Source organism: Phaenicophaeus curvirostris, chromosome 14, assembly GCF_032191515.1.
Source record: "Phaenicophaeus curvirostris isolate KB17595 chromosome 14, BPBGC_Pcur_1.0, whole genome shotgun sequence".
Classification (NCBI taxonomy): Eukaryota; Metazoa; Chordata; class Aves; order Cuculiformes; family Cuculidae; genus Phaenicophaeus; species Phaenicophaeus curvirostris.
In genome coordinates this window covers 10,630,064-10,654,670 of record NC_091405.1, presented here as the reverse complement: position 1 = coordinate 10,654,670, position 24,607 = coordinate 10,630,064, and the positions used below count along the sequence as shown (strand labels likewise).

At 41.8% G+C, this 24,607-nt stretch overlaps 3 protein-coding genes and 1 long non-coding RNA gene across 4 annotated transcripts; all 4 read left to right on the top strand.

Moving 5' to 3' along the window:
- The first annotated feature begins 267 nt into the window (after positions 1–267).
- On the top strand, positions 268–3,679 carry LOC138726674 (uncharacterized). The gene is made up of 3 exons (XR_011338465.1): positions 268–938; positions 1,091–1,185; positions 3,526–3,679. It is a non-coding gene; the product is annotated as an uncharacterized lncRNA (long non-coding RNA).
- Positions 3,680–6,629: 2,950 nt separating this feature from the next.
- Positions 6,630–10,657, top strand: LOC138726703 (arylamine N-acetyltransferase, pineal gland isozyme NAT-3). The gene is made up of 2 exons (XM_069868666.1): positions 6,630–6,788; positions 8,689–10,657. Exon 2 carries the CDS (start codon positions 8,696–8,698, stop codon positions 9,566–9,568), a length of 873 nt encoding a protein of 290 aa, XP_069724767.1. The 5' UTR covers positions 6,630–6,788; positions 8,689–8,695; the 3' UTR covers positions 9,569–10,657.
- A 4,453-nt stretch (positions 10,658–15,110) lies between these two features.
- On the top strand, positions 15,111–17,873 carry LOC138726700 (arylamine N-acetyltransferase, liver isozyme-like). The gene is made up of 2 exons (XM_069868664.1): positions 15,111–17,185; positions 17,446–17,873. Exon 1 carries the CDS (start codon positions 15,125–15,127, stop codon positions 16,010–16,012), a length of 888 nt encoding a protein of 295 aa, XP_069724765.1. The 5' UTR covers positions 15,111–15,124; the 3' UTR covers positions 16,013–17,185; positions 17,446–17,873.
- A 10-nt stretch (positions 17,874–17,883) lies between these two features.
- Positions 17,884–22,214, top strand: LOC138726702 (arylamine N-acetyltransferase, pineal gland isozyme NAT-10). The gene is made up of 2 exons (XM_069868665.1): positions 17,884–17,958; positions 20,389–22,214. Exon 2 carries the CDS (start codon positions 20,394–20,396, stop codon positions 21,264–21,266), a length of 873 nt encoding a protein of 290 aa, XP_069724766.1. The 5' UTR covers positions 17,884–17,958; positions 20,389–20,393; the 3' UTR covers positions 21,267–22,214.
- The last annotated feature ends 2,393 nt before the right edge of the window (positions 22,215–24,607 follow it).

Sequence of the window (24,607 nt, the reverse complement as noted above, 5' to 3'; positions counted from 1 at the left end):
TATTTGGAGAAATATGCCATTGATCAATGGCCTTATAGATGTGCCAGCCCTGTGAACTGAACACAACTCAGGGCAGCGTGTGTCTGCACACGCATTTTGCTGCATGCACACGCTGAAGGGATTTAATAAATCACCTTAAAATCAACAGGACTTTCATGCTTTGAGCAGAAACCTGTGTGTACAGCCACATGTGATATTTGTGTGCACACACACACAAGTAAGTTCTTGGCTCCACAGCTGCATGGTTTTGTATTGTTCACACTGCTTTCCCACCCCAGGAAACCCTCCATCAGCACAGCAGCTGGGTATTTTTCTGATCATTAATAAATACTTCAAAAGGATTTTAAAGTAAGTTTACTAGAGCCCAGGAATCACATTGGTTCAGTAGGGCTGGAGACAGAGTAAAATCACAGTGACATCTAGCGATCATAAATATTTCACAAAGATGCTACCAGTGAAAAAATAAAACATTCATCATTAGACAGAATCTAAACACATGACACACAAAATCAGACCGTTAACCGAGGCCAAGGAATGAGTTAGGACAGAAATGATGGTAGACCATGTGAATTAAAGTGCTGTGGGGATGATACAGAGCAAAGTGCCAGTGCTGGGGAAAGGTTGTGGGTGGGTTTCTGCAGCAATCTTTGCCAGGTCTGTGTTTCTCAGTGCTTCAGTGGCGTTTGCTGATGGTACTAAATTGCAGCATATTTATATAAAAGAAGCTCAATGTTTTGGAGACTGGGAATAGAACTAATAAAATGATGTGCGGCTTTGAAAAGCGCAGGCTAGTCCCCAGGGAGAAAAAAGCAAAATGAACCCTGTTCATCGGAAAGGATACGTGGTGCTGCAGTAGCTCTGCCTGAGCACTGGGCCAACAAGGGAGGATAAAACAAATGAAGAGATAGGACCAACTGAGCATCAAAGCTGCAATTCAGGTTTGCATCTTGAATCAGAGTGGGATTTAGGGACCAGTAGGAGCTCACTGGTTTAGTGATGTTTAAATCAATTGATTGAGAGTTTTCTACTCCAGGTTACTGATTGACCAATGATATAATTTTTTAAAAAAGATTTTTCTTCTGTTTTTCAGTGCCTGAGGGGTGATCTGACCGCAGCCATGCCCACTTGATCAGACTGGACTTAAATTCTGCTGTCGTGCTGAAGTACCCTGCTGTGGCTGAAGCGGTAAGTATTAGCAAATGGTGTGTTACTGAGCAAACGATCAAGAGAAACACTTCCTCTGATGAGGACAGGACAGGGCATTGCCTATTCATGTCTTCGTTGTGCAGTGTGATGAAAACCAAGTCAGTCAGGTTAGCTGGAGTAACAACAAAGCATGATAACTGATGCATTTGGTGAATTGATTTTGCAGCTTTAAACTGGATGTCTTTGTGGCCATATAAATATGCAGTCAAATTTTCTTATGATGAAACATTCAGGAGCTGCTTCAATAAAAGTTGAGAAGGAAGCTCCCAGTCAATTTCTGAGCCCTTCCCTTGAGTCTCTAGCAGCCAGGCAGGTTGAGTGTCTCAATTATTAGCTGAAAGCAGAATATACATTCACAGTGTCTGATTTCAGATACTGCTGGAGAATTTACCTCAGATACATGCATAAGGGAGAGACAGATTCAGGCACATTGGATGCTGTGGCTGCCTCTGACTCTTAAGAGCAACAAAAAAACCCCAAACCAGAATGGGAGTTTATTTAAAATGGTAGCCCAAGTTGACTACTGGGGTTTTATGATTAGGTAAGTGATTTTCTAGAAGGAAAAAATACGTAGAGGGACCTCAGGTTCTGTATTTCAGTAAGGTTTTTGATACAGTACTATTTGGAAAATTGTTAGCTACGCTGCAAAGGCAGGAATTAGAAGAATGATTGCAAAGTGGGTAAGGACCTGCAGAGGACAGCTGAGAGGGGACCAGTGTTGCTTCTGGTGAGGTTGCTTAATGCTTTCATGAGTGATGAAAGGGGTGGCGTTCACTCACTGGAGGGTTTACAGACCTGCTCACCTTGTCTTCCCAGCACCGCTGGGGAGCACTTGGTGCCTCTCATGAAAGCTGGAAATCAGAGCAAAAAGGGTATTGCAGCCGCTTCACTTGCCTGGACAGCTGCTGAGTCCTGCCGCATCTCAGAAATTTCCCAAAGGGTTTGCACAGCTCTGATACTTTAGCAGAAAGCTTTCTTGATTCAAAGGCACTTTACTCCATCTCCAGCCTGGGTTCCGGGTCCCAGTCTCCAACCCCAGTGACAACACTATATTTGTCAGCGTTATATTTGTCTCCATTTGCTCTGGCCTCAGGGGATCTCAAGCTGCACTGGGCAGGAGCCGCGATGAAACACCATGCGCAGCGCTTGGTGCTAGGCGGGCTCTGAGCACAACTGCTGAGAAAGCAATTAAAAATAACATTAGTGTGAATCGACAAATTTAGCATTGGGTTTGGTCTCAGTGGGATTTCATGGTGTGTGGCTGAACCGTAGGCTTTTCTCCATGATAGGCCTATTTATTTTAAACAGGGGAGCAGCAGACGTGTGCCTCCAGCCCCTTAAAAAGTGAGTGGTTACTTTTCAAGGAATATTTCATCAGAGTTTCATGCCACAGCTCCTATTAAATAATGTTTTTGGTCAGGTTGATGACAATCTTCCAGCATGTCAACATCCTCAGTGTCCGCCTGAGAGGAAACACTGACCTGCATGTAGCATTGATTTGCGACAGTGTGATGAGGAAAAGAAAGTACCACTGCTGTTGCACAGAAATTAGCTGCTCTTTACTTTATAGGATGAAAATGTACAGGGTTAATGTCACTTTAATCAGGTTCATCATCCCACAGGGAAGGCTGCTCACCAGTTCAGATGATTAAGGATCAAACTGGTTCTTGCTGAGGAAAAATTAAAACATGTGGTTATTGGCCCTGGGGCAGCACAGCAGATGTGGAGCTAGTTTCTGGGAAAGGGCTGTTTCCTGACATAGCTTGATTCCTGGAAGAGAATTAGATTCAGTAACTTGATTTTTTTTTTTTTTTTTTACAAGATTTCCTCAGCTCCCACCCAGGAAGTGGATGTGATTTTGGAGCTCTCAATAGTGATTTTTTCCACCCCTTCTGCTTTCCAGAATACAACTTCCTGCACCGATCGTACCTAAAATCTGCTTCCCAGCTTTCAGTCCTTCTCATCCCCCTGGAGGGCTCTGCTCCATGTTCCATCCCTCCTTGGGTACAGCAGAACACCAGCCTGCAAAACCATGGGTATTTTCTCTCAGCATCCTCTGCTTCAGGTGCGACTGTGTTCTTTCCTTTTCTGTACACCTATATGTGGTGCACATTGTGCTGTGTATAGCAGCTGAGGGTGCATGGGGAGGCAGAAAAAAACCACTCAAAAAGGGCTTTTACATGTCCACAAGCCCTTGCCATGGCACTTAGAAGTCACACCAGTGTCCCCTGCAAGTGTATAGCTGAGAGGCAAGCCAAGAGACTCCAGTCTTGGTTGCTACAGTAACCCTTGTTCTACTGCTTTTGGCTTTTACACCAGGGAAAACCTTTCACTCTGTAAGTACCCAGCTCCATGGACATGCCTGACACTGGTAATATTTATGGTGGGGCTATTTATTGCCAAGAATCAGTGAAGAAGAGCCCCACAGGAACATTTTCTTGCTTCTGAATCTTCCCACAACTTCCAGCCTCTCCTTTACCTCGGCAAAGGTAAGTCTGAGGGAGCATTTTAAATCCAGAGCCTCTCTCCTTTCCTTTACCCAGATGCACTCATTCAGCAATGGGGTGAAGGGAATACGTTGTCATCGCAAACATCTATTATTTCTGTGATGCATGTTAGTGCGTTGTAATGAATATGTGTTTTCTGAAGGTGCGGTTGTTTTATTTTCTCCTTTGCTGTCACTGTATTCTGTTTCCTGCTCTTCACTGAGATAAAAGGTTTCCCTCCCACCTTCCTCCAAAAAAATAAATCTGAGTAATAGGGATGACAGAACTCATGTAATTGTTCCTTCTTCGCATGTTTCCAGTCTGATTTCCCGAATTAGGGCTGATCCAAATTCCCGCTGAAGTCAATGAGAGCCTTTTCACTGAAAAAACAGCTTTGTTTTGGAGGAGCTTTTTGGAAGGGCAGGCTCAAAGCAAGGCAAGTGCAAGTAGCGTTCTCCATGGCTTCAGTGCAATAAGGACAATTTAACCCTGCTGAGGATGGGGCTTGGTAGATTCTTTGTAAGAACAACTGTGCATAAATGATTGCACATTTATGCTACATTTAGGTACACGTACAAAGACCGATTTTTTTTAAGAGCACCCTGGAGCCTTGCACTGGAGTGGTAGAAGCAGCTATAGGGTGTTCCCACAGTGCTGCGACCATGTTTTGATGAGGATCCTGCCCTGATGTGTCCCACCACAGCTGTCAGGATTCATGGGAAAATAACAGCGAGATGCATGGGCACATTTTTCATCAAAGCGGTTACTTTTTTTTTTTGGCTTCAAACCCTCTATGAGATAAAGCCATTCAGGTAGAAAAGCCGATTGTTCCCCTTGTAATGGAATTCAACTGAATTACAACCACTTATATATAAAAGATTTATGCTGAAACCCTCAGGACTGTAAGCCCTACAGACCAATGTGGTCTCCTCAATCTGCATTAACACCCTTAGTGTTGGCTTCTGTGAAAAACCTCATATTGCCAGGGTAAAGATAAGTAGAGAAAATAATTTTTGACACTCATCAGCCCTCAGAAAATGCTTCAGATAGCGGAAACACTAAAATCAAGATTTTGTCTCTTCCTCACCGAGAAAAAAAAGCCAAACAAACTGCATCACAGCTACTCCCTTCTGTAATCCCATGAGCAAAAGTTGCCATCATAGTTGCGGGCTTATCCTCCAGCTGGTGGGGTGGGCACCACCAAAACTGTATATGAAGGCTGTTGCAGATACTAATCAGAAAGATATGTAGCCACAACTACATGATATCTATGATTATTTGAGGAAGGTCATGAATATAAAGCATGGGAGAGCTCTGCCATTATGAATATGTTTATAAGCTGTGAATATTATTTACCAGCCTTGTATTAGAGCAGCCTATGTCTACTAAAATCCCTTTGGATATGTTAGGCTAGAGTCAGCTACTTTGCTCAGTGACTTTGAGCTCAGCAGGATGGAAGAATCTGACCTTGTGTAAGATTTTAAGATTATACACTAATTCCATTTAAAACTCTTAGATTGCTTCATTACTTTAAAAGTCTGTCTTTTCTCCTCTTCACCAAAACCAGATAGTTAAGTAGAATACCATTTAGTTTGTATATTCAGTATCCAATTCATATAATATAACGTGATATGATATGATGGGATACACCTTGCTTTGTTATACACCCCATCACAGAGGTCATTATAGAGAGGAGCTATTGAACAGTGAGCAGATAGTTAAATATTACCTCAAACAGGGCACCCTATGCTTTTATTTCCTGAGGCAAATATTGCAGCATATAATGCACTGTTAAAGTGGGGAGGGATATTAGATGCAGCCTCCCAGGAGAATTAGGACAAGAGAAGGATTTCAGTAATAAATTAAAGGCTGTTGGCAGTTTAAATATACATAAATAAAAGCAAGTGCAATTACATTTAGGGTCTTCTGGAAAAAGCTCAACCAACTTCAGTTCCTGCCAAGGTTGGAAAACTGCATTACAGTGTCCAGGTGGAAAGCAGTATCCTTTCCAAGGGCATTTCTGTTTGCACCTTCACCCTTTGGACACTAGCCTGGGCTGGGCTTTGCCCTTTGCTGCTTTTGGGATGGGTGCAGGCAGGGACGTGTCAGCACATTATGGCTGCATTACCCAGAAACCATGATTGCAGTTTATTGCCACCAAGCCTGAAATTAGCCCCAATGATGTGGCACAGAGCTGAAATGCAAACAGACTCCCGGGTCAAGATCAGCCTCTTTGTACCTCTGGCACTCATTGAGTGAGCTTTGCCTTCTGGTGGCCTTGGGCATGCCTGGAGAGGATGAGAGCTCTTGGTTTTACTGGCTCGAGGAGCAAAAGGTGCAGGGTGGGACAAAAAAAGGAGAGCCATGCAGGAATGATGGCATGGGGTAGTGAGTTGGAATGAGAATTTGAAAGACCCAGGGAGAAAATGGTCAATAAAAAAAGTACACATAAATGAGAGAGCAAATTAAGCAAAGGCAGTGCCGAAGTTCTTGTGTATATTCATCAGGGCAAGGGGGTTGCAGGTGCAAACTACAGTGCCAAAATCTTCCTGCTTTTCAGGAACAGTGCAAAAATCTTCTCAGATTGAATATATGCAAAATTTCTTACCCATGTTTCCAAACAGATAGTAACCTAATAGCTGGGGGGGAAAAAAAAAAAAACAAACATATATATATTCCCCTGAGTGCATTCAGACAGTTATTGAAACAGTAAAATTCCCTCTTCATCACAGCCCAAGCTAGCCCCTGCAGAGAGCATGAAACTGGTGAAAACGGAAAGCAGCCTCTGCTCTAATAACAACCAGGTTTTGCATTCATGTTGAGTCAGTGCTGTTGGTTTGCTTCCTCACTACAGCTCTAGCGCTCCACCCTTCTGCTTTTTTGTTTTCTTTTTTTTTTTTTTGCTTGGCTTTTGCAATCTGATAGAGGCGGGTGAAAGAAGCAAGTTGAGGGAAAAGACAATCTCCCGCAGAGGAACAGAAGAGTCCTCAAGCCTTGCCTGTGCTGGGGAAAGGACAGCCAGCCACACCACCTGCTTTAGCCTAAACCCACACCCCCAAACCCGGAGATATACTGGAGGTTGAACTGGTTTTCCAGGTAAGACTTTTTTTTTAAAACCCTGAATCTTGGTAGCTGAGTGCTCTCTAACCAGGAAGTTAAATCTGTTTGAAGACAAAACACTGCAGAAAATGGTGTTAATAACAGAGTGCGGAATGCTCAACCGTTCGGTGTAACAGATACACTGATTTATTTACTCAGTTATCAGCCTCAAGCAGATTGGTCTTTCATGCCATCTGATTTATTCCAGATACCACTGTTGACAGGGCCTTATAAACACCCTCAAGAGATGGACAGGCAGAAACCCCCACACCAATGTTTTCCCTTGAAGTATAAGTTTCTATATGTGTTTTGTCCGCTGTGGCAAAATGAAAGGATGGGAGAAATAAAAGGATAAACATCTCCTTGACGGTGATGCTGGTTTAAAGCTCACATGGCAAGAACCAAGTTTCTACCAAGTTTTCAAAACTGAGTAGAGTTGTTGTTCTCGACCTTTGGGAGGAGACCTGGGAACGGGCAAAATCTGAACAAAGAGAGTCCCCCAAATAATCATCTGATGGTTTTAATCCAATGGCAGATCATTCAGGCCTGCTTGTTGGATGTTGGAGATGTGGGCATGATGCAATAGTTACAGGTCTTTGTAGTGCATCTATCCCAAAGGTTAGGAAATGTGGGTAATCAAACCAGGTCACCCTCTGCTTCTGCCAGGATATTATGCCAAATGGAAATATTTTACTTTCGTTGCTTTGTTTATGTACTGAAAGTGTCTTTCCAAATTTCCCCTGTAATTTGGGGTGTGACATTTTTCAAAAGATGGAGAATTTAATCCTGTTGGAACAGTTGGATATTTTTCCTATGATTTTACCTTAAGAACTGGATACTGGAACGTGAGAACATTTTGGGACTTCTCGGGTCAATAATTTGAACAGCGTTGCTGCGTAGTCAGAGATGTCTGAAATTTAGCAGTGTCTGGGGAGCAATAACAGAAGTATCTGGCTACATAAAAATCCCTTTCTTGTTTCCTTACCACCACTCTAGCTGCGTTCCACCCCCACACTTGTGAAACAGCCGCCCGCTGAGCCCTTCTGCTGTGCTGGGGAGGGCAATGCCTGGTCCATTACCCCTGGGCAGCCAGCCACCCGCCAACAGGGAGACTATGACTTAAAGGAGCAAATGCATCCCAAAAATCATGTCAGAAAATGTGAAGCCCCCTGAAAACTTTTAGTATTGGCCCAAACCTTGTTTTCCTCCTGCTGCTGGTATAGGGCTGTGATTAGCTGAGCCCTGTTGCTGGGAGGTACATCACAGCAGATGCAGCAAAAAAACCTCCCACAGCCTTTACTGCCCTAAAAAACTCTTCTGCAGTCCAGGTCAAGTCTGCTATCACTAACGCGGAGAGCAGGAGCAGGTAAGACCAGTTGGTGCTGGGCTGCCTAAATAATGAAGGGAATACCATGGCAGATTTCTTTCAGATCTGGTTGCAAAGGAGGCTCTGGATTGCTCTGCAAGAGTGGGAGGGTTTGTTTTCTGCTTCGCTGAGTCAAACCACGAGTAAAGCAGTTCAGACTGGGAAAGTGTGAGTTCCTGTAATTTCTAGTGGGGAAACAGTGCTGCTACTGTTTTTGTTCCTTCCTACAGAGATTTGTAGCTTTGTTGGGCAGGAACTCTCTGCTGAAATGTGCTTAGCACAGCTGGAGCCTCTTGTCACAGCTGTAAAAGAAACAATTAAAAATAGCATTTGTGCTCATCAGTAGTGTCCCATTGGCTTCCCTCAGTGCTAATACTCACACTCAGCTGCCTTTGATAGAGCCATTAGTCAAATCCGGCTCCTCTTCTGAGCAGGCTGCCCATACTGATGAGTGCCCTGTTATAATGGATGGGGAAGATCCTTCTGTCCCTTCTGACACAATCTGTTGGGGTTTTTTCACCTTTTTCTCAGAGGCAGCATGGACATCAAGGAGTATTTCGCCAGAATTTCTTACCAGGGCTCCTATGATAAACCAGACCTGGCTACCTTGACAGATATATTCCAGCACCACATCCGAGCGGTCCCTTTTGAAAACCTCAGCATGCACTGTGGGGAAAGCATTGAGCTGGACCTGGAAGCGACTTACAACAAGATAGTGAAGAAGAAACGTGGGGGTTGGTGCATGGAAAACAATCACCTTTTATCTTGGGTCTTGAAAACTCTTGGCTATAATGTCACCCTTCTGGGATCAAGAGTTTATTTCCCAGAGTACGACGCGTATACAGAAGAAATCGATCACCTGCTGCTAAAAGTGGTGCTTGATGACAAATCCTACATTGTGGATGGCGGGTTTGGGATGGCCTACCAGATGTGGCAGCCAATGGAGCTGGTTTCGGGGACAGACCAGCCCCAGATCCCAGGGGTGTTTCGCTTCCTGGAGGACAGTGGAACGTGGTACCTTGAGAAGGTGAAAAGGAAGCAGTGGATTCCCAACCAAAGTGTCTCCACTTCCCATAATGTAGAAGAAGAAGTCTGCCGGCGGATTTATCTCTTTACCCTTCAGCCACGAGACATTGAGGAGTTCAGAGCTAGCAATACCCGCTTGCAGACAGCACCAGACTCACTGTTTGTGACAAAGTCTATCTGTAGCCTGCAAACTGCTAGTGGTGTCTGGGCTCTGGTGGGGTGGAAACTCACTGAGATAAAGTACAATTACAAGGATAATATGGATCTGGTGGAAATTAGAATCCTTACAGATGAAGAAATGGAAAAAACACTGAAAGAGAAATTCAATATAACACTAGACAAGAAATTTGTACCCATCAATACAAGCAGATTGTCTCTGTTTTAACTCACTGCCTGAATTATAATTCAATTCAGTGGCATTACATGCAATCCTTCCCCCTGTTTCTGACAAGCATCTAAAGGTTAAGCTTTCTCTTTCCATCTACACCAGTGTAAGGCAGAATGTATTAGCATGAATCGGGAAAAGAAATTGATTTCACAACTGCTACTGCATCTCTTTTTGGTTTGGGTACAAATAATTTCTTCCTAGCTCAATCAAATCACTCCCCTTCCATTTGTGTTTAGCTGCAAGCACACTCTGCCCATTCCCTACTCCTTTCATCTCTTAAAAGCTTTTCCAAATACATCCAGAGTAGCAAGGCAGAGGGATGGAGCTGTATGTCTTTTTCTTTATTACTTTGTGCTGCCATCTGGGGAAAATCATATCCACCTCTTAAATTAATATCGTATTATTTTTGAAATTTAATAGCCAGAGAAACAAAGACATGCAGTGCCAAGTTTGCTACAATAAGCCATAACCCCAGCCTTTTCGCTCTTGCATTCACAACACCTTCTCAGGTGGGCAGCTGGGCAGTCCCATCTCTGTGCCGTGCTGTGCAAATACTCACAGACTGGCTATTTATGATCTAAGACTCATAACGAGAAATATTAGAGCACAATTCTATCTTGTTTCAGGCTGTACACAACTCTCGTTCTTTCAGTGGCATAACCAGACAGGGGTATTTCTTTGAACTGGAAGCATCTCCCATCCACTTAGCATGTTTCTGCCCATCAGCGAACTGCTGGGAATACATTCTCCTCTTGCAAGATCCATATCAAGCATTATTGCACATTAATTATCACGGCTGAACTCAAAAACACGCACAGAATTATTTTTCTGAAACTTATCGGTTCTACCAGAGTATGTGTTTGCAGTGATACTAATTATATTGATATAAGGAGAAATGATGAATCTTAATCAGATATCTAAAGGCTAAGATTTTTAGTATGAGCAATTACTCAAATGTAATCACTTTGCCCTTTGAGATGATGCTTGATGTTCCTTTATGTACAAATCATGGAAGCATTACAACTATGCACTTATAATTAAGTAAATTATATAAGTGAATTATAATTAAATAAAAAATCAAGAATTGTGGAGTAGTATTCACTAGTTTCCCCCAAATTACAACATGTGTGTTCCTCTCCCCTTGCCTGGATGTTTCGTGTGAACTGGGCTGTTTCATAGGCTCAGGGGAAGGAGTAGGGTATCATATCCATTGCCTCAATGATTCAGCATGTGAAGGGCAAACACTAATAGGAAAAAAGGCTTTCCTTTCAGCTGACTCATCTACTCAAGTGTGTGCCCTGTGCTGCCTGCTTTATGGCACACTTCAGAGCTTCTGGCCCTCCGGCCCCGTATACCCACAGAATTAGATTCTATTGCTAAACAACTGAATGAAGCTCTCTGTTGGAAGGGGGGGTTGGGGGATGGGGAGGGCATGGAAGAGTTTCTTCATCTCCGATCACACTATTTTGCTTTTCTCTCATCACTAATTTTAGAGGCAAATCCTTAAAAGCATAGCAGGCTCAGGAAGCCCAGTGCTCTCCAGGAGCAGAGTTCTCGCTGCCAAAGGACAGGACTTCTCTTTGAACCCAAGGGAATCTAGACAGTTAAATGACTTTGAATATCTGACCTTGTTGCTTTAGGGGTCTGGTATCAGCCACGAAGAATGGCTCAGTACGGTGTAATTAATTCAACAGCTGCTATTCCTCACAAATAAATAGTGACTTCTTGGCTGGGTTTACTATCTTTCTATCATGAGTCACTTCCTACAGAGATCCAGGCCACATGTGTGTCAACAATGGAAAATCCATATAAAAAATTGCACTATTACTTTACTGCTTCAGCACGGTTGCAACCACCAAGGTGCCCCGGGAACTGAAGCACCTGGGTAACTTGGAGGCTTGAGGACAGGTTTATAACCACTTGTACAAGTTGCTTGCACTCCCCATTTTCTTCTTTGCATTCCTGGAGGGCTTCAGTTCTCAATCAGTAACGCGGGAGGTTTAAATCTCCTCAATATTGGATCATTTTCAGGCTCTTTGTAAAGCACCTAACACAATGAGTTGCATGACAGAGCTTTCTACACATGTATCAATACAATTAAACCGACAAACCCATTAGATTATAGATACTATAAAAGAAGAAACTCTCTCCCCTCTTTACCTGTTCCACTGGAGGATAATACTACCCCTGCCAGGCAGTAAAGGCAGCCTGGACCTTTAAGAGCAGCAGTTCCCAGCACAACACTTCCTGGGAACTTTGGAGCAAACCAGGGCAGAGAGCCCAAGCTGGCTGGCTGAGAGGTAAGCACTCAAGCATCTGATCTTTAACTTCATCCTGCAGCTGCGGGTCACCCTATTTAGAAAACCGACCCCCGTAGGTCTGAATACCATGTGCTTAGCCCTGTAGGCATATAAAAAGGTATAAATTACAGCAAACCCAGGGCTGACAGCACGCGTTACGTTGCAAGGACATTGTCCAAGAACAAAGATCAAATGCTCACGATTTAAACTAACCCCTTTATGCCGAGCTACTGTATGAAAAACCCAGCTACTGCCTCACAGCGTGGCTTAAAATGAAAGAAATGGTATAGGCATGTGTAAAATGATCCAACCTTGGAAGCCTCTAATGAATTTTAGCAGAGAAGAGCTGTTCCTAATACTCAGCCTAATTATGAAAGGACACAGCGATCCCCAGGGACGCTTGCGGACAGGCAGAACTAACGTCTGAATCTCGCTCCCCACCAAGCTGCTCCTGTGAACAAATGCAAACACTGAATGAAGTTAGGCTGCCGCAGAAGCAAAAGGCTGGGATTGGGGGCTTAAATATTTGGTAACCCAGTTTTGGAACACAAACTGTCCCCCGAGTAAGGGCTTGCTCACTGCTATAGCTCCATTTCCAGCATGGTGGGAACGGTGATGCCAAGAGGAAAATCTGCCTCCAGGAAGGGGAGTAAATAATAGTTTACAGGAGTGATCCCTAACACCAGTGATTTTGTGGCTTTGTAATACTTAAACTTCTTTAAGGATTCATTGAGATCCGAGCCCATTTTGTCAGCCACCACGAGGTTGTTTCTACTACACAGATTTCAAATTGATGATGCCAGTGAAGGAACAGCTGGGGAAACTGAGGCACGGGCTGCAAATTTCCCATAACATTATCCAAATGCTTCATTTCCAGCCCCCATGGAGGCTTTTGATAGGTGTGCTGTTTTGGGCTTGGGTATGGTTAATTTTTTAATAATAGCTAATATGGGGCTATGTTTTTAGTTACTTTGGAAGACAAATGCCATCACTCTGAAAGCATTCCTCCTTCTTTCATCTTTCCCCAGCTAAGCATGACGTCATATGGCATGGCATATCCCTTTGGTCAGTTGGGGTCAGCTGTCCTGGCTGTGCCCCCTTCAAACTTCTTGTGCATCCCCAGCCTTCTCGCTGATGGGGTGAGAAGTAGGAAAGGCCTTGACTCTGTGTCAGCACTGTTCAGCAATAATGAAAACATCCCTGGATTCTCAACACCTTTTGAGACACAAATCCAAAATGCAGCCCCATACCAGCTACTGTGAAGAACATTAACTCTATCCCAGCTCATACCATCACAACGGGGAGGTTGCTTATGGCTAGAAGAGGGGAGCTGCATTTTCCCTATGGCCAGTGTGACAGGGGCACCCAGACCCAGGAGACAGGTTATAGGGAGGGCAACAGGTCAGTTGCTGGCCCAAAGCAGGAACTGATAAGCTCTTGCTTGAAAACAAATTTCAATCTTACCAGACCCACGGGGCTAACAAGACTTGCTTAGGTCCCTCCTGGGTGCAGAGGTTCAGCTTGACACCATCACAAGAGAAAGATATTTCCATCTGGCTACTCAAAGTGACTAAAAGTGAGACTAGAAAGAAAAAAAAGAGGCACAGCACTACAGAATGAGCTTGTCAGTGTACAGATGTGCTGTCTGTTGGGGACGGAATGGCTTTCTACAACCAGCGTTTCCAAGGAGATCCTGCCAGAGATGAGTGCCCTTGTCCTAAAAAGAGATGAAAAAACCCCATAAAATGGAATATCAAAGACACATTACTGTGTTTTTTATGTAGGCTCTTTGAGTCCTTTTGAAGTGGAAATGTTTCTCTCTTATTCCCTTATTGGGATATTCCTTTATTTTAGTAAATTTTCCTGTGGTTTTGCATCGGCCTGTCTGAATCCTTGTACCCAGTGCAGATCAGGAGCAATCCAATTAAGTCAAGTCAGTTGTGCTACTAATCTAGAGATACGGTCATCTCATGTTCTCACCTGCTGTAGTGGGGGGTATTTCCACCTATGTAGGTGGGATTTTCAAAAGATCCCAGCACTTGCTTGAGCATTGGCATGGACATTGGGTCAAACTGCTGGTCAGTCCTAGGGCAGCAGTTGGACCAAAGCTGAGAATAGATACTAGAAGGTAATCTCTCCCATCCCTTCTATTTCAAGTGATTTTTGGAAAATCCTCCTAGGGAATGCGTGTCCAATTTCAAGGGGCAAGAAATCCTCAGACCTTTTGGAAATGAACACAGTCCTTAGCAGATTGTTAAAAACAATTCTGGATAGCAAATATCCTTGCATGGAAAAAAGCCAAATTAAATCTAAATTAAAGGCAAAATAAATCCTTGCAGATACCAGATGAATCAGTGGATTAGAAGTGTTATATGGAACCTTTTGCCTCTTGGTCATGCAGCCAGTACCAATGACAGTCTCTTTCTGCTAATAAAAGGGAAGGGGATCAGAGACATGAAGACACAAAACATACCCAATAATTTGAGCTGAAATTAAGGCCTTTCGTTGGTAAAAGACAGTAAAAGAAACGAAAAGCCGATGAATTCGCCTTGAATGTGTTCTTAGTAATTATCAATTCTTCTGTCCCTTAGGTTGGAAAAACGAACAGTTTCTTCCTTTTAACAGCCAGGGTCAAAGCTCTGTCTGAACTCCACAGGGAAATTAAAGAGATTAAGAAAACAACAATCTACTTTACGTGGAAGCTTGTTTAAAATGGTGACACACTGAGATGTTAATGCCAGTTAGCTGAAGCTATGAATGTAAAAGCTTCCAGTTAAATTGCCTGTGGGATAAGTAAGGAATTGCTTACCTGTTATGAAAAAAAGAAACAGTAAGAAACTGCTGTGCCTTTTTGGCCAGTATGGTCTGGCAGCTTTTCTGCAAACATTGTTTATCCATTTTATAAATTTTCTGTCACATGGAACCCTCATCCAGGGCCAGAGATTCTGTTGTGCTGTATGCCATGTCTTCCCATAGAAAAGACATTCACTTGGGTTGAAGGCAACATTTGAGAGAGAGAAAGCATTATTGTCACCTACTCCTGTCCTCATATCTTTTTTTTAAGAAATACAGATGACACAAGCAGGTCCAGTCTGCATTCATCATCTATCAAGGGCACAGGTTTCTTTCAAATCCTTGATAAAATAGCCTAGCCTACTTTTGCAGGCTAGTTAACCTTTGCTACAGAAATAGGAGTGAACCCCTTGAGAGCTGCACAACAGTAACTAGCTGTTTTTCTGCTCACACAGGCAAAATGAACATTCAGGAGTATTTTGCAAGAATTTCTTACAATGATTCCCACAAGGATGCAGACTTGCAAACCTTAACAGTCATCTTCCAGCATCACATCCATGCAATTCCTTTTGAAAACCTCAGCATGCATTGTGGGGAGACCATTGAACTGGATTTACAATCTACTTACGATAAGATTGTGAGAAAGAAACGTGGTGGATGGTGCCTGGAAAGCAATCACCTTTTATTTTGGGCCTTGCAAGAATTGGGGTATGATGTCTGTATTCTTGGAGGAAATAGTTATGATCCAGCAGAGAAGGCATACACTGCTGAGATGAATCACATCCTAATGAAGGTGGCGATCAAGGGAAATTCCTACATAGTAGATGCTGGTTTTGGTGGTCCCTACCAGGCATGGGAGCCATTGTTGTTGATTTCTGGGAAGGATCAGCCCCAGATCCCCGGCATATTCCGCTTTACAGAAGACAATGGCACATGGTACTTTGAGAAAGTGAAAAGGAAGCATTATATTCCTGAGGAAAGTGTCCCTTTGGCTGATATTCCTGAACTGGGGAATATCAGAAAAATATATACATTTACTCTTGAGCCACGGCATATAAATGACTTTCAGGAGTTAAACGCATACCTGCAAGTGTCTCCAGATACCATACTTCAGAAGAAGTCAATTTGCAGTCTCCAGACTACTAAAGGGCTTTATGCCTTAGTCGGATGGACCTTCAGTGAAGTGACGTATAACTACAAGGAGGACATGGACCTGGTACAGATCACAACTCTTACAGATGAAGAGGTTGAGAAGACACTGAAAAACAAATTCAACATAGTGCTGGAGAACAAACTCACGCCAGTAAACGTTCGTGGATTGCCACCTAATATAGTGGATGCAATCTAATTCAAATGCTGTGCTAGATGGTTCTTTAAATATCCAATATAAAAAATTCTAAAATTAACAACATTAATGTGATTCTAAAGTTGAGCTAGTCAGATGAACAAAAGGCTTGGTAAATTCAAGTATGTTGCAAATTAAATATATATACCAACTGCAATTTTTTCTTGAGCTTCTTTAGAAACTGAGACATCTTACTACCTCTAATTTGCTCATATGGAAATTGCTTTTTGTCTCCATAACATTTTGTTCCACTTCTCTAGATCTCGTTTTGTTTCAGATGTATTTGGTGGCAAAGGAGATCAAAATGATACAGAAGGAGAAGCTGTGTTGCCATTTTACACAAGAGACCCCTAACCCTTTTAGGTATTATTTCCATTCTTCTCAACAGAGTTTTACAAATTATTCACTTTCTGTAACAGTCTGGAATAGGAAGTTGAGCTGAATTCGGCTTTCAAAGACCTCATAAAAAAAAAAAAAAGGTTAAGACTTTCTCAAAACAAGCCACTATTAGGTGCTGATTAGCTTATGAAATAAGTTGAAAGACTTGAGTACTATTCCCTTACCAGAAATTAACTTAAAGTAAGCCATTTTTGCATAGGCACTTAAACAAACCCCAAAATCTCTCCAAATTTCAGTGTCTAGTTTTTCTGAGTCTGATTTTTCAGTGCCTCTGATATCAAAATAAAATCAATAGAAAGTGAGATGATTCAGCCATTCTTAAACATCTGGCTTTTGGTTTAAAGAATGGAAACAATCAAAGCTAGATCAAGCTTTGCCAACTTTAATCTAAACTTTAATCTAAACTTGTGATGTCAAGCAGACATTACCATATAATAGATAAAGCTCATCATATTTATTACAAACAGTATTCTGCACAAAAGCTACCATATATAAGTAAAACTGCAGGTATGAAAGAAAACACTGGGAAGTCAGGATATGCCTCAAATGTGGTTTCACAGCATATTATATGTAAAATAAAAGCTTTTTACCTTTATGATATCCATTTGGTGTGTCATGGACAAGGGTGACAGAAGAGCATTGGTCCTCAGCCAAGGAAAGGACTTTGACACTCGTATTATTTGGGGTTGGAGTAAATGGCCTTCATGGTCCCTTCCAACCCAAACCATTTTGTGATTCTAGGATTAATCAATCACACAGACTCACAGGGCACCTGATGTGCCTAAAACTCAGGTGCTTTCCGAGATGCAGGCTCACAAGTTCTTTGCCATCTTCCAAAAGACCTCTGGCTTTCCACTGCTATCAAATGAAAAGAAGACATGCTTGACAGGGAGAGAATTAAATAAACAGCCCTGTAACTTTGAAGATGCAGAAGGCCAAGTTTCAGAGAGGAAACACATTACTTTGTGCAAATAAATATTTGCCATGGTATTTGTTAGGTGTGGCAGCTCCAAAATAACTACCTGTTGCTATTGAAGTTGAACAGATTGAAGAAGTTCCTTTGTAGGAAAAGAAGAGTAATTTTGTGCATCTGCGGTGCATGGGAACATGGAGCCTACAATAACTTGGCAATTCAGTGTATCCAAAAGGAAGCAGAAGAACATTCCCCGCCGCAAAGTGCTGGTTTGCAAAATAACAATAATTTGATTTAAAAACATTACGGAGCCATTTGCAACTGCCTACTGTAATTATTTTACATGGAAAGCAAGTTCAGTCTGGTCTTAACCAGGGGAAAACATAAACATCTACTAATAGAGAAGAAACAAAGTTTAATTTGCTCATGGATCAGTGAAGTCCAAAAATGTGCATTCATTTTGCATGGACTCTGTCCCTTGTTGGCATTTAAGATTCAGAGGTGAGGGCCAGGGGAGCTTAGAGAAGAAGACAACCTTAACCATTTGCATCCACTCCCAGCTTTACTGACTGCTGCCCCAGTAATAAACCACCCAGGAACTGAATAAAGAAAGAAAGAATTAAGGCTCTCTTAAGAGGTAAGTTTATTTTCTTAAAAAACCCCTCCAAACAAAGAAACAAACCCCCCTGATTTCTTCATGATGGTAAAGATCCTGGGCAATAACACCAGCAAATTCTCTTTAGGAAAAATGTTACAAAAATGTGTGGATATAGAGCTAAAGTATCACCTGCTAGAGGGCAAAACAGTAATAATGCAATTTGAATTCTTCTGTCTTTTGTTGTTCAGGAGATTCACTTGCCTATGAGAGAGATATTTCTATTAAGATAAAATAGTAGATATAAATTTAGAACTACAACCTCTTGTTGGAAGTTTATCTTTTAGATTTTTAACTTTATTTAAAGTTATTGCAAATGCAAAGGGATCAAAAGAGCAATCCAATAATCAATAGATTCTTTTTTTATGGGAATAAAACTACAGTCCTTTAAAAACAACTTTAAAACCCCCAAACCTACAAACTGTGGTTTGTATACTGCAGAAAGTCCATATGCTGATGTATTAGGATAAAAGTAGACAGATAATATATTTTAACAGTGGAATTGCTGGCAGCGCATCTAGTCCTGGTAAGGAATATTTTTGTATGAGCACCTTCATTTGCACATTTAGAAATAGTTCATTAAAGTTCTTCTGCTGATGTTTTTCTCTGCATAAATCATAGCCACATTTGTAGGACTACCTTTTCGGTATCTGGCTTTTTATCTGATCTGCTCACAATTCAAAAGAACGGTAGCTTTCATCTCCTGCAGTCAAGATCTAACGATGATCAATCATATTATGGAGCTACAGAGAGAAATTACAAAAAATATAACCTTGAGAACCAGCTTCATGCTGGTGTGAGCTATTTAGCATTCACAGTTTGAATGGGTAGGATCCAATATACTTGGATTCTGCAAATCAAAAGAAAAAGGTGCTAGAAGTTTTATGTTCTACTTAACAAATATTACATGGAGAATATCCTCCAATGATACATTTAAGTATCACTGGAAGTTAATTCTTTTCTGTAGAAGATAACATGGTTTTCCATGGGGCTCTCCATTCACTTTGGATAGCTGCTTATATGCACGTCATGAATCTGTCACTGAAAGTCATCTTAAGAAATACTATTTTGCAGTAAACATTCAATTGTTTACTGCTGAATCTATCTGAATACAACAACCTTCCCAAGTCACTAATATTTTCTAAACCTCAGCTTACTCCATGCACAAAAGATTTCCAAGTAGCTTTGTGGGTTGTCAAGAAGCTAAATATTTGCAGTAATTCTAGACTGCTGAAACTCTTAGTGCTCTCTTTACAAAGGTTCTAGCCTTCAAAACATTTTGTGCCCACCTCCATACCCAAACAGATGATCTACAGTGTATTCTACAAACAGTATCTATCAGATACCTGCAGGCTGTCCAGCTCACAACGGTGGCCAGCAGATGGTGATGGGCCATTGCAAAACCCGGGTGACTGTGCATGACTTACCACAGTATTAGAAGGCAGAAAATAAGTTGATTAGTTCCTCATCCAGCAGTCTTGTTCATGAAGAGTCCTACCAAGGCAAGCCAGGAGGTGGGTGATGCTGAAGGCAGGACAGATCAGGCATGCACTATATGAGGCTACGGTAATTCTCAGTTATGCCTCCTCTGGAAGAAATACAGTGAATTTTGAGAAAGGCCAGGACTAGAGCGGTGTAAATTAGCCCCTGTCCATTTTCAGAGCATCCCGCAAGATGTGCAGCAGGAAACAGAGATGTGCTCTTTGCCTTTTAGGTCACTCACCTCCATTCACATTCATTATTCCAACACCAAAATGACTTTGTGCAACACTCGGAGCAGACAAGAGACTCAGTGGTCTGTGACTCTTGCAGAGGTCAGAGTTTTTTTTGTGTTCTAATTATCTGAATAAAACTTGACACTCCAAAATGTATGGGGAGTATCATTTTCACTTTTTATAAGTGGCGAAACAGCGACATGTACTGAATGAGCAATTCATTTACCGTAACATAGATCAGTGGCAGACTCATGAAAAGAACATGCGAATCCTGGCTCAAATTATCATCCCTCCTACTGGCAGACAACACTGCTTCCCCCACTGCTTCACTTCCTTTCACTGAACAGTGAATTTAGACCAAAACCTCCTGAACGCTCCCTAGCATGATCTTAAATTTCTTCTTGTTACAACAGAAATATAGCAAGTCCCCATTTTGCAGCCACTGCATATCAAGCTGAAATTGCATCTGCTGTTTGCCAGAGGAGTGACTCTAAGACAAAAAGCAAACCCTCCCATTCACTGCTCTTCTTTGCTCGGGGAACCATTTTACATGAATACTTGTTACCTTTAATAACTGCTCTGATGAGGTTCAGTAGATTAAAGCATCTTTGCTGGCAGCAGCCTGGGCATTTTTTTACAGTATCATAAATCATGAATGTAAAGAAACAAAACCAAAATGCATTTCCTAACTTTACAGGAGACATGAACCTTGAAGAGTATTTTGCGAGAATTGGCTATAAAGGTTCCACAGAAATACAAGATTTACAGACCTTAACGGACATATTCCAGCACCACATCCGTGCTGTTCCCTTCGAAAACCTCAGCATCCATTGCGGAGAGATAATTACTTTGGAGTTGGAGCACGTTTATAACAAAATTGTGCGGAAGAAGAGAGGTGGCTGGTGCATGGAAAACAACCAGCTGTTGGGCTGGGTCCTGAAATGCCTGGGGTACGATGCCAGCTTTCTGGGAGCATATGTGTTCAATCCACATCAAAATGCATACGCCAGCATCATGACCCATCTCCTTGTAAAGGTTGTTATTGATGGCAAAGCCTATATTGTTGATGGAGGCTTTGGTGTATCCTATCAGATGTGGCAACCAATGGAGCTTGTGTCGGGGAAAGACCAGCCACAGGCTCCTGGCATCTTCCGCTTCACAGAAAAAAATGCCGTCTGGTACCTTGAAAAAATGAGGCGGAAACAATATATCCCTAATCAAAATTTCTCTAATTCTGATCTTTTGGAGAAAAAAGAGTGTCGGAAAGTTTATATGTTCACTCTTGAGCCACGGACGGTGGAAGATTTTCATTCCCAGTGCTTGTACCTTCAGACCTCTCCAGATTCCCTCTTTACAAAGAAGTCCATCTGCACCCTCCAGACCACTGATGGCTTTCGAGCGCTAATTGGGTGGACACTCACTGAGACCACATACAACTACAAGGAAAACATGGATCTGGTGGAATTCATAACTCTTGAAGAAGAGGAGATAGAAAAAATCCTCAAAGAGAAATTCAACATAATGCTAGATAGAAAACTTGTCCCAATTAACATAAAAGGATCTTACACAATCTAGAGGACCTGAAAAACCTGCAATAATGTTATGTATGTACAGTACCTTCCGCTGTCCTGTCTGTGCAATCACTACTGTAAGATTATGAGATTCTTTTGCTGGTAATTGAAGGAAAAGTACATAAATACCAGATAAAAGTGAATTTCATTCTGGTAAAAATCAGGAATTTGAGACTCATTAGTCAAGTAGATAGAATTATTTGCTGTTAGATGACTGCAGTTCAATTTTTGGCACCAATGTACTATCTGATTTGAACCTGGTTATAAACTTGGGTAATAAATATGTCTGGGGAATTTTGGAGTGCCTATAGCACATAAATAGGAGCATGGATTATTAATTATGACATGCTGCCAACACATTTTCTACGGTTATTATAGGGAGAAAAGTCATCTGTGAGCATTTAGACAATGAAGTACACATTTAAAACTTCATTTTTCATAAGATCTAACCACTTGCTGCTCATCTCATTTCTCTACCTTTAATATAAGTAAAACAATGTCATCTTTGAAAGGAGCATTAGGAGGCATAATGTCATTTCACTGTCATTCTTAAGAGAAAATATAGTACAAAATGAAAATTATCATCACATGCATCCCTTTTGTCATTGCTGCAGTAAATGGCCCAAAGTAACTTCTGGTATGTACATATTTTCTGCTGATGCAAACTGTATATAGTGCAGTATTACTGTGGCTGATGGGCTGTAAGGAGATACCTTTAAGCATTGCTTCTGCTAAGTGATCATCCTCTGAAGGATGAATGGTGTTTAAACATCACAACTGCCTTAGATTTACTTCTATCCTAAAAGGAGTGGAAATTTTGTATTTTTTACAGTGCAAGTTATTTGTATAACAAAGGCAGAACAATGAAGCTAATCCCACTACACCCTTAATTTTGCCCTGTTTGTGTATAGGAAATATGGGAGTACATATGGCTATCCTGAATGAGTACCACTTAGAATAGCACTTTAGTGTCACAGGTGAATTAATTAATCTCAAAGTGAAATGAAAAGTTTAAAAAAGAAATCAATAAGCCAACCACATCTAAAGGAATCCCTTTCTTTAGAATTATTTTACATCACATTTCCCCATTTTAATTTTTTTTTTCTCCAAAAGCCCAAACAAGGAGACCACTGAGAATGGAGAAACATTCTCAAACACCTCAAAAAATAGCAGTAACACTGAAAAACACCCTTTGTCCCCAGCCTATGAGAATCCTGAGTACCGGTCAAATGCTGATTCCTCCCACTATTTCCACAGCCTTTCCCTCATTCAGTAACTGGGTCACCTTGTCATAGAAGGCGGCCAGGTAAGTTAGTTAGTTTCGTCCCTGCTGATTGGCCATAGTGGCAGCTGATGGCCAGGGTGCACACGTACTTGCATGGGGACAAGGAACTGAGGGCTAGGTAGTAGGTAATAGGGGACACTAAAGGATTTTACTGAGGTGGGAACACAGTTTTTCTATAAATAATGGAACTAAGGACTTTGTTCTGTACTTTTTGTTCATATTATTCTCTCACACTAAGGTCCCAAGAAAGGTTTTTACCTCTTTTTAAATGATTGATGAAACCAAGGTGTTCCCCACAGGCACCAGGGAACACTACGAGCTTCAAAACACTCACCACCTCCATTCCATGAGAGAAATTCCCATCTGCTTTCACCCAGGTCACCAAACCATATTTCTGCATTTAATGAACTACAGTTTTTCCTTTCTGCCACCTCTTGCCTTGAGGACAGCCATTAACAGACTAGTTATTTTGTGGCCTTACTTCTCTAGAGATGTTCCTGCTGTTGCTCCCAGGTAATCGCTCAGGTTATGGTGTGCAAGGGTTTCTTGGACAGAGGTCTGTGGACTCACTCACACTAACATTTTTAACTGTGCCTGCTATGATGGGACTCAAGCCAGATACCCACTTTTTTTACTCAATTACTAAAAAATCTATGCTGCTGCTGACAACCAAAGCTTCAGCTGTCTCCCTGACTCTACCTGTTGATAACCACTCTCAGAGGGAGATTTTTCCTTGATGTGACAATTACAACCAGGTCTACTGTGCAACATCAAACCACTTGAAGAAATGTCAACATGCACAGCTGAGGGACAGTTTCACAGTTTAAGTAAAGCTCCTCAAAAAGCAGACAAAAGCAGGTTACAGAGGTGTGAACACCAGAGCCAAAATGTCTCAAAGGTTAAAGGTAAGAATGGTGTAAAACCAAACCAAACAAAACAAACCTAGGGGCCTCAAGCTGGGGTCCCATTAGCAAGGCATTACTGCAGAAGGGAGATGCTCTACCAGACTGAAAAGAAAGAAACAACTGTGTCCTTAAAGCATCAGCTCTCACAGAAATTTGCACTCACATGCAGAGCGGAAACATGGGATGTTTCAACACTGCTATGCTTTATTAACACTCTCTGAGAAAGGTTTAATGAGAGTCTGAGCCATTGTGCATTTTGTGTTGCTGAAATAAAGCAGAACAAATGCTTATAAACCCCACGTAAGACCTGTATATACAACTCCAAATACAATTTAAAAGTATGGTATTCCAATTAACAGAAAGATAAGACAATCTTTAAGTCGCCTCCCATATGAGGACAGCCTGAGAGAGCTGGGCTTCTTCAGCCTAGACAAGAGAAGGCTCCAAGGAGACCTTATAGTAGCCTTCCAGGGAGTGCAGGGATAGGATGAGGGGTAAAGGTCTTCAGGTGAAAGAGAGTAGATTTAGATTAGATACTAGGAAGAATTTTTTTACAGTGAGGGTGTGAGGCACTAGCACTTTGCCCAGAGAAGATGTGGATGCCCCCTCTCTGGGGGTGTTCAAGGCCAGGTTGGATAAAGCTTTGAGCAATCTGATTCAGTGGATGTGTCCTTGCCCATAGCAGGGGGGTTGAAACTGGATGATACATAAGGCCCCTTCCAATTCAAACCATTCTATGATTAAATCCCAGAATCCCAGCCCAGCTGTCATTACACACAAACGCCCAATGGCAACAACAGCCATTAGTGACAGTAGAATTGTATAATGGAATGTCTTATTAGAAAACAAGACACAACAGAAGAAACACAGTTCAAACTCCATGGCACCGCTGAACATCTTCCCTCCTCCCCAAAGAATCAAAGTTTAATCAGCTCATGCATTACTAAAAGGAGGATACAGGATAGCTTGCTTCAGTTGGACTCTGGTCCTGGATTTTTTAAGATCCAATACTAAGAAGAATAAAAGTAACAAAATGAGAAACATCAGCAAGAAAGATTAAGTTGTTCCATACTTACACATTTCCAACCTCAGCAGTTATTACAGAAATAAACACTGCCAGCCTGTCAAAGGGAGGGACAAAGCTTCACCTAACAA

Excerpts from the sequence above, each read along its gene's own strand:
- LOC138726700 (XM_069868664.1), top strand. The coding sequence starts at position 15,125 with ATGAACATTCAGGAGTATTTTGCAAGAATTTCTTACAATGATTCCCAC.
- LOC138726702 (XM_069868665.1), top strand. The coding sequence starts at position 20,394 with ATGAACCTTGAAGAGTATTTTGCGAGAATTGGCTATAAAGGTTCCACA.
- LOC138726703 (XM_069868666.1), top strand. The coding sequence starts at position 8,696 with ATGGACATCAAGGAGTATTTCGCCAGAATTTCTTACCAGGGCTCCTAT.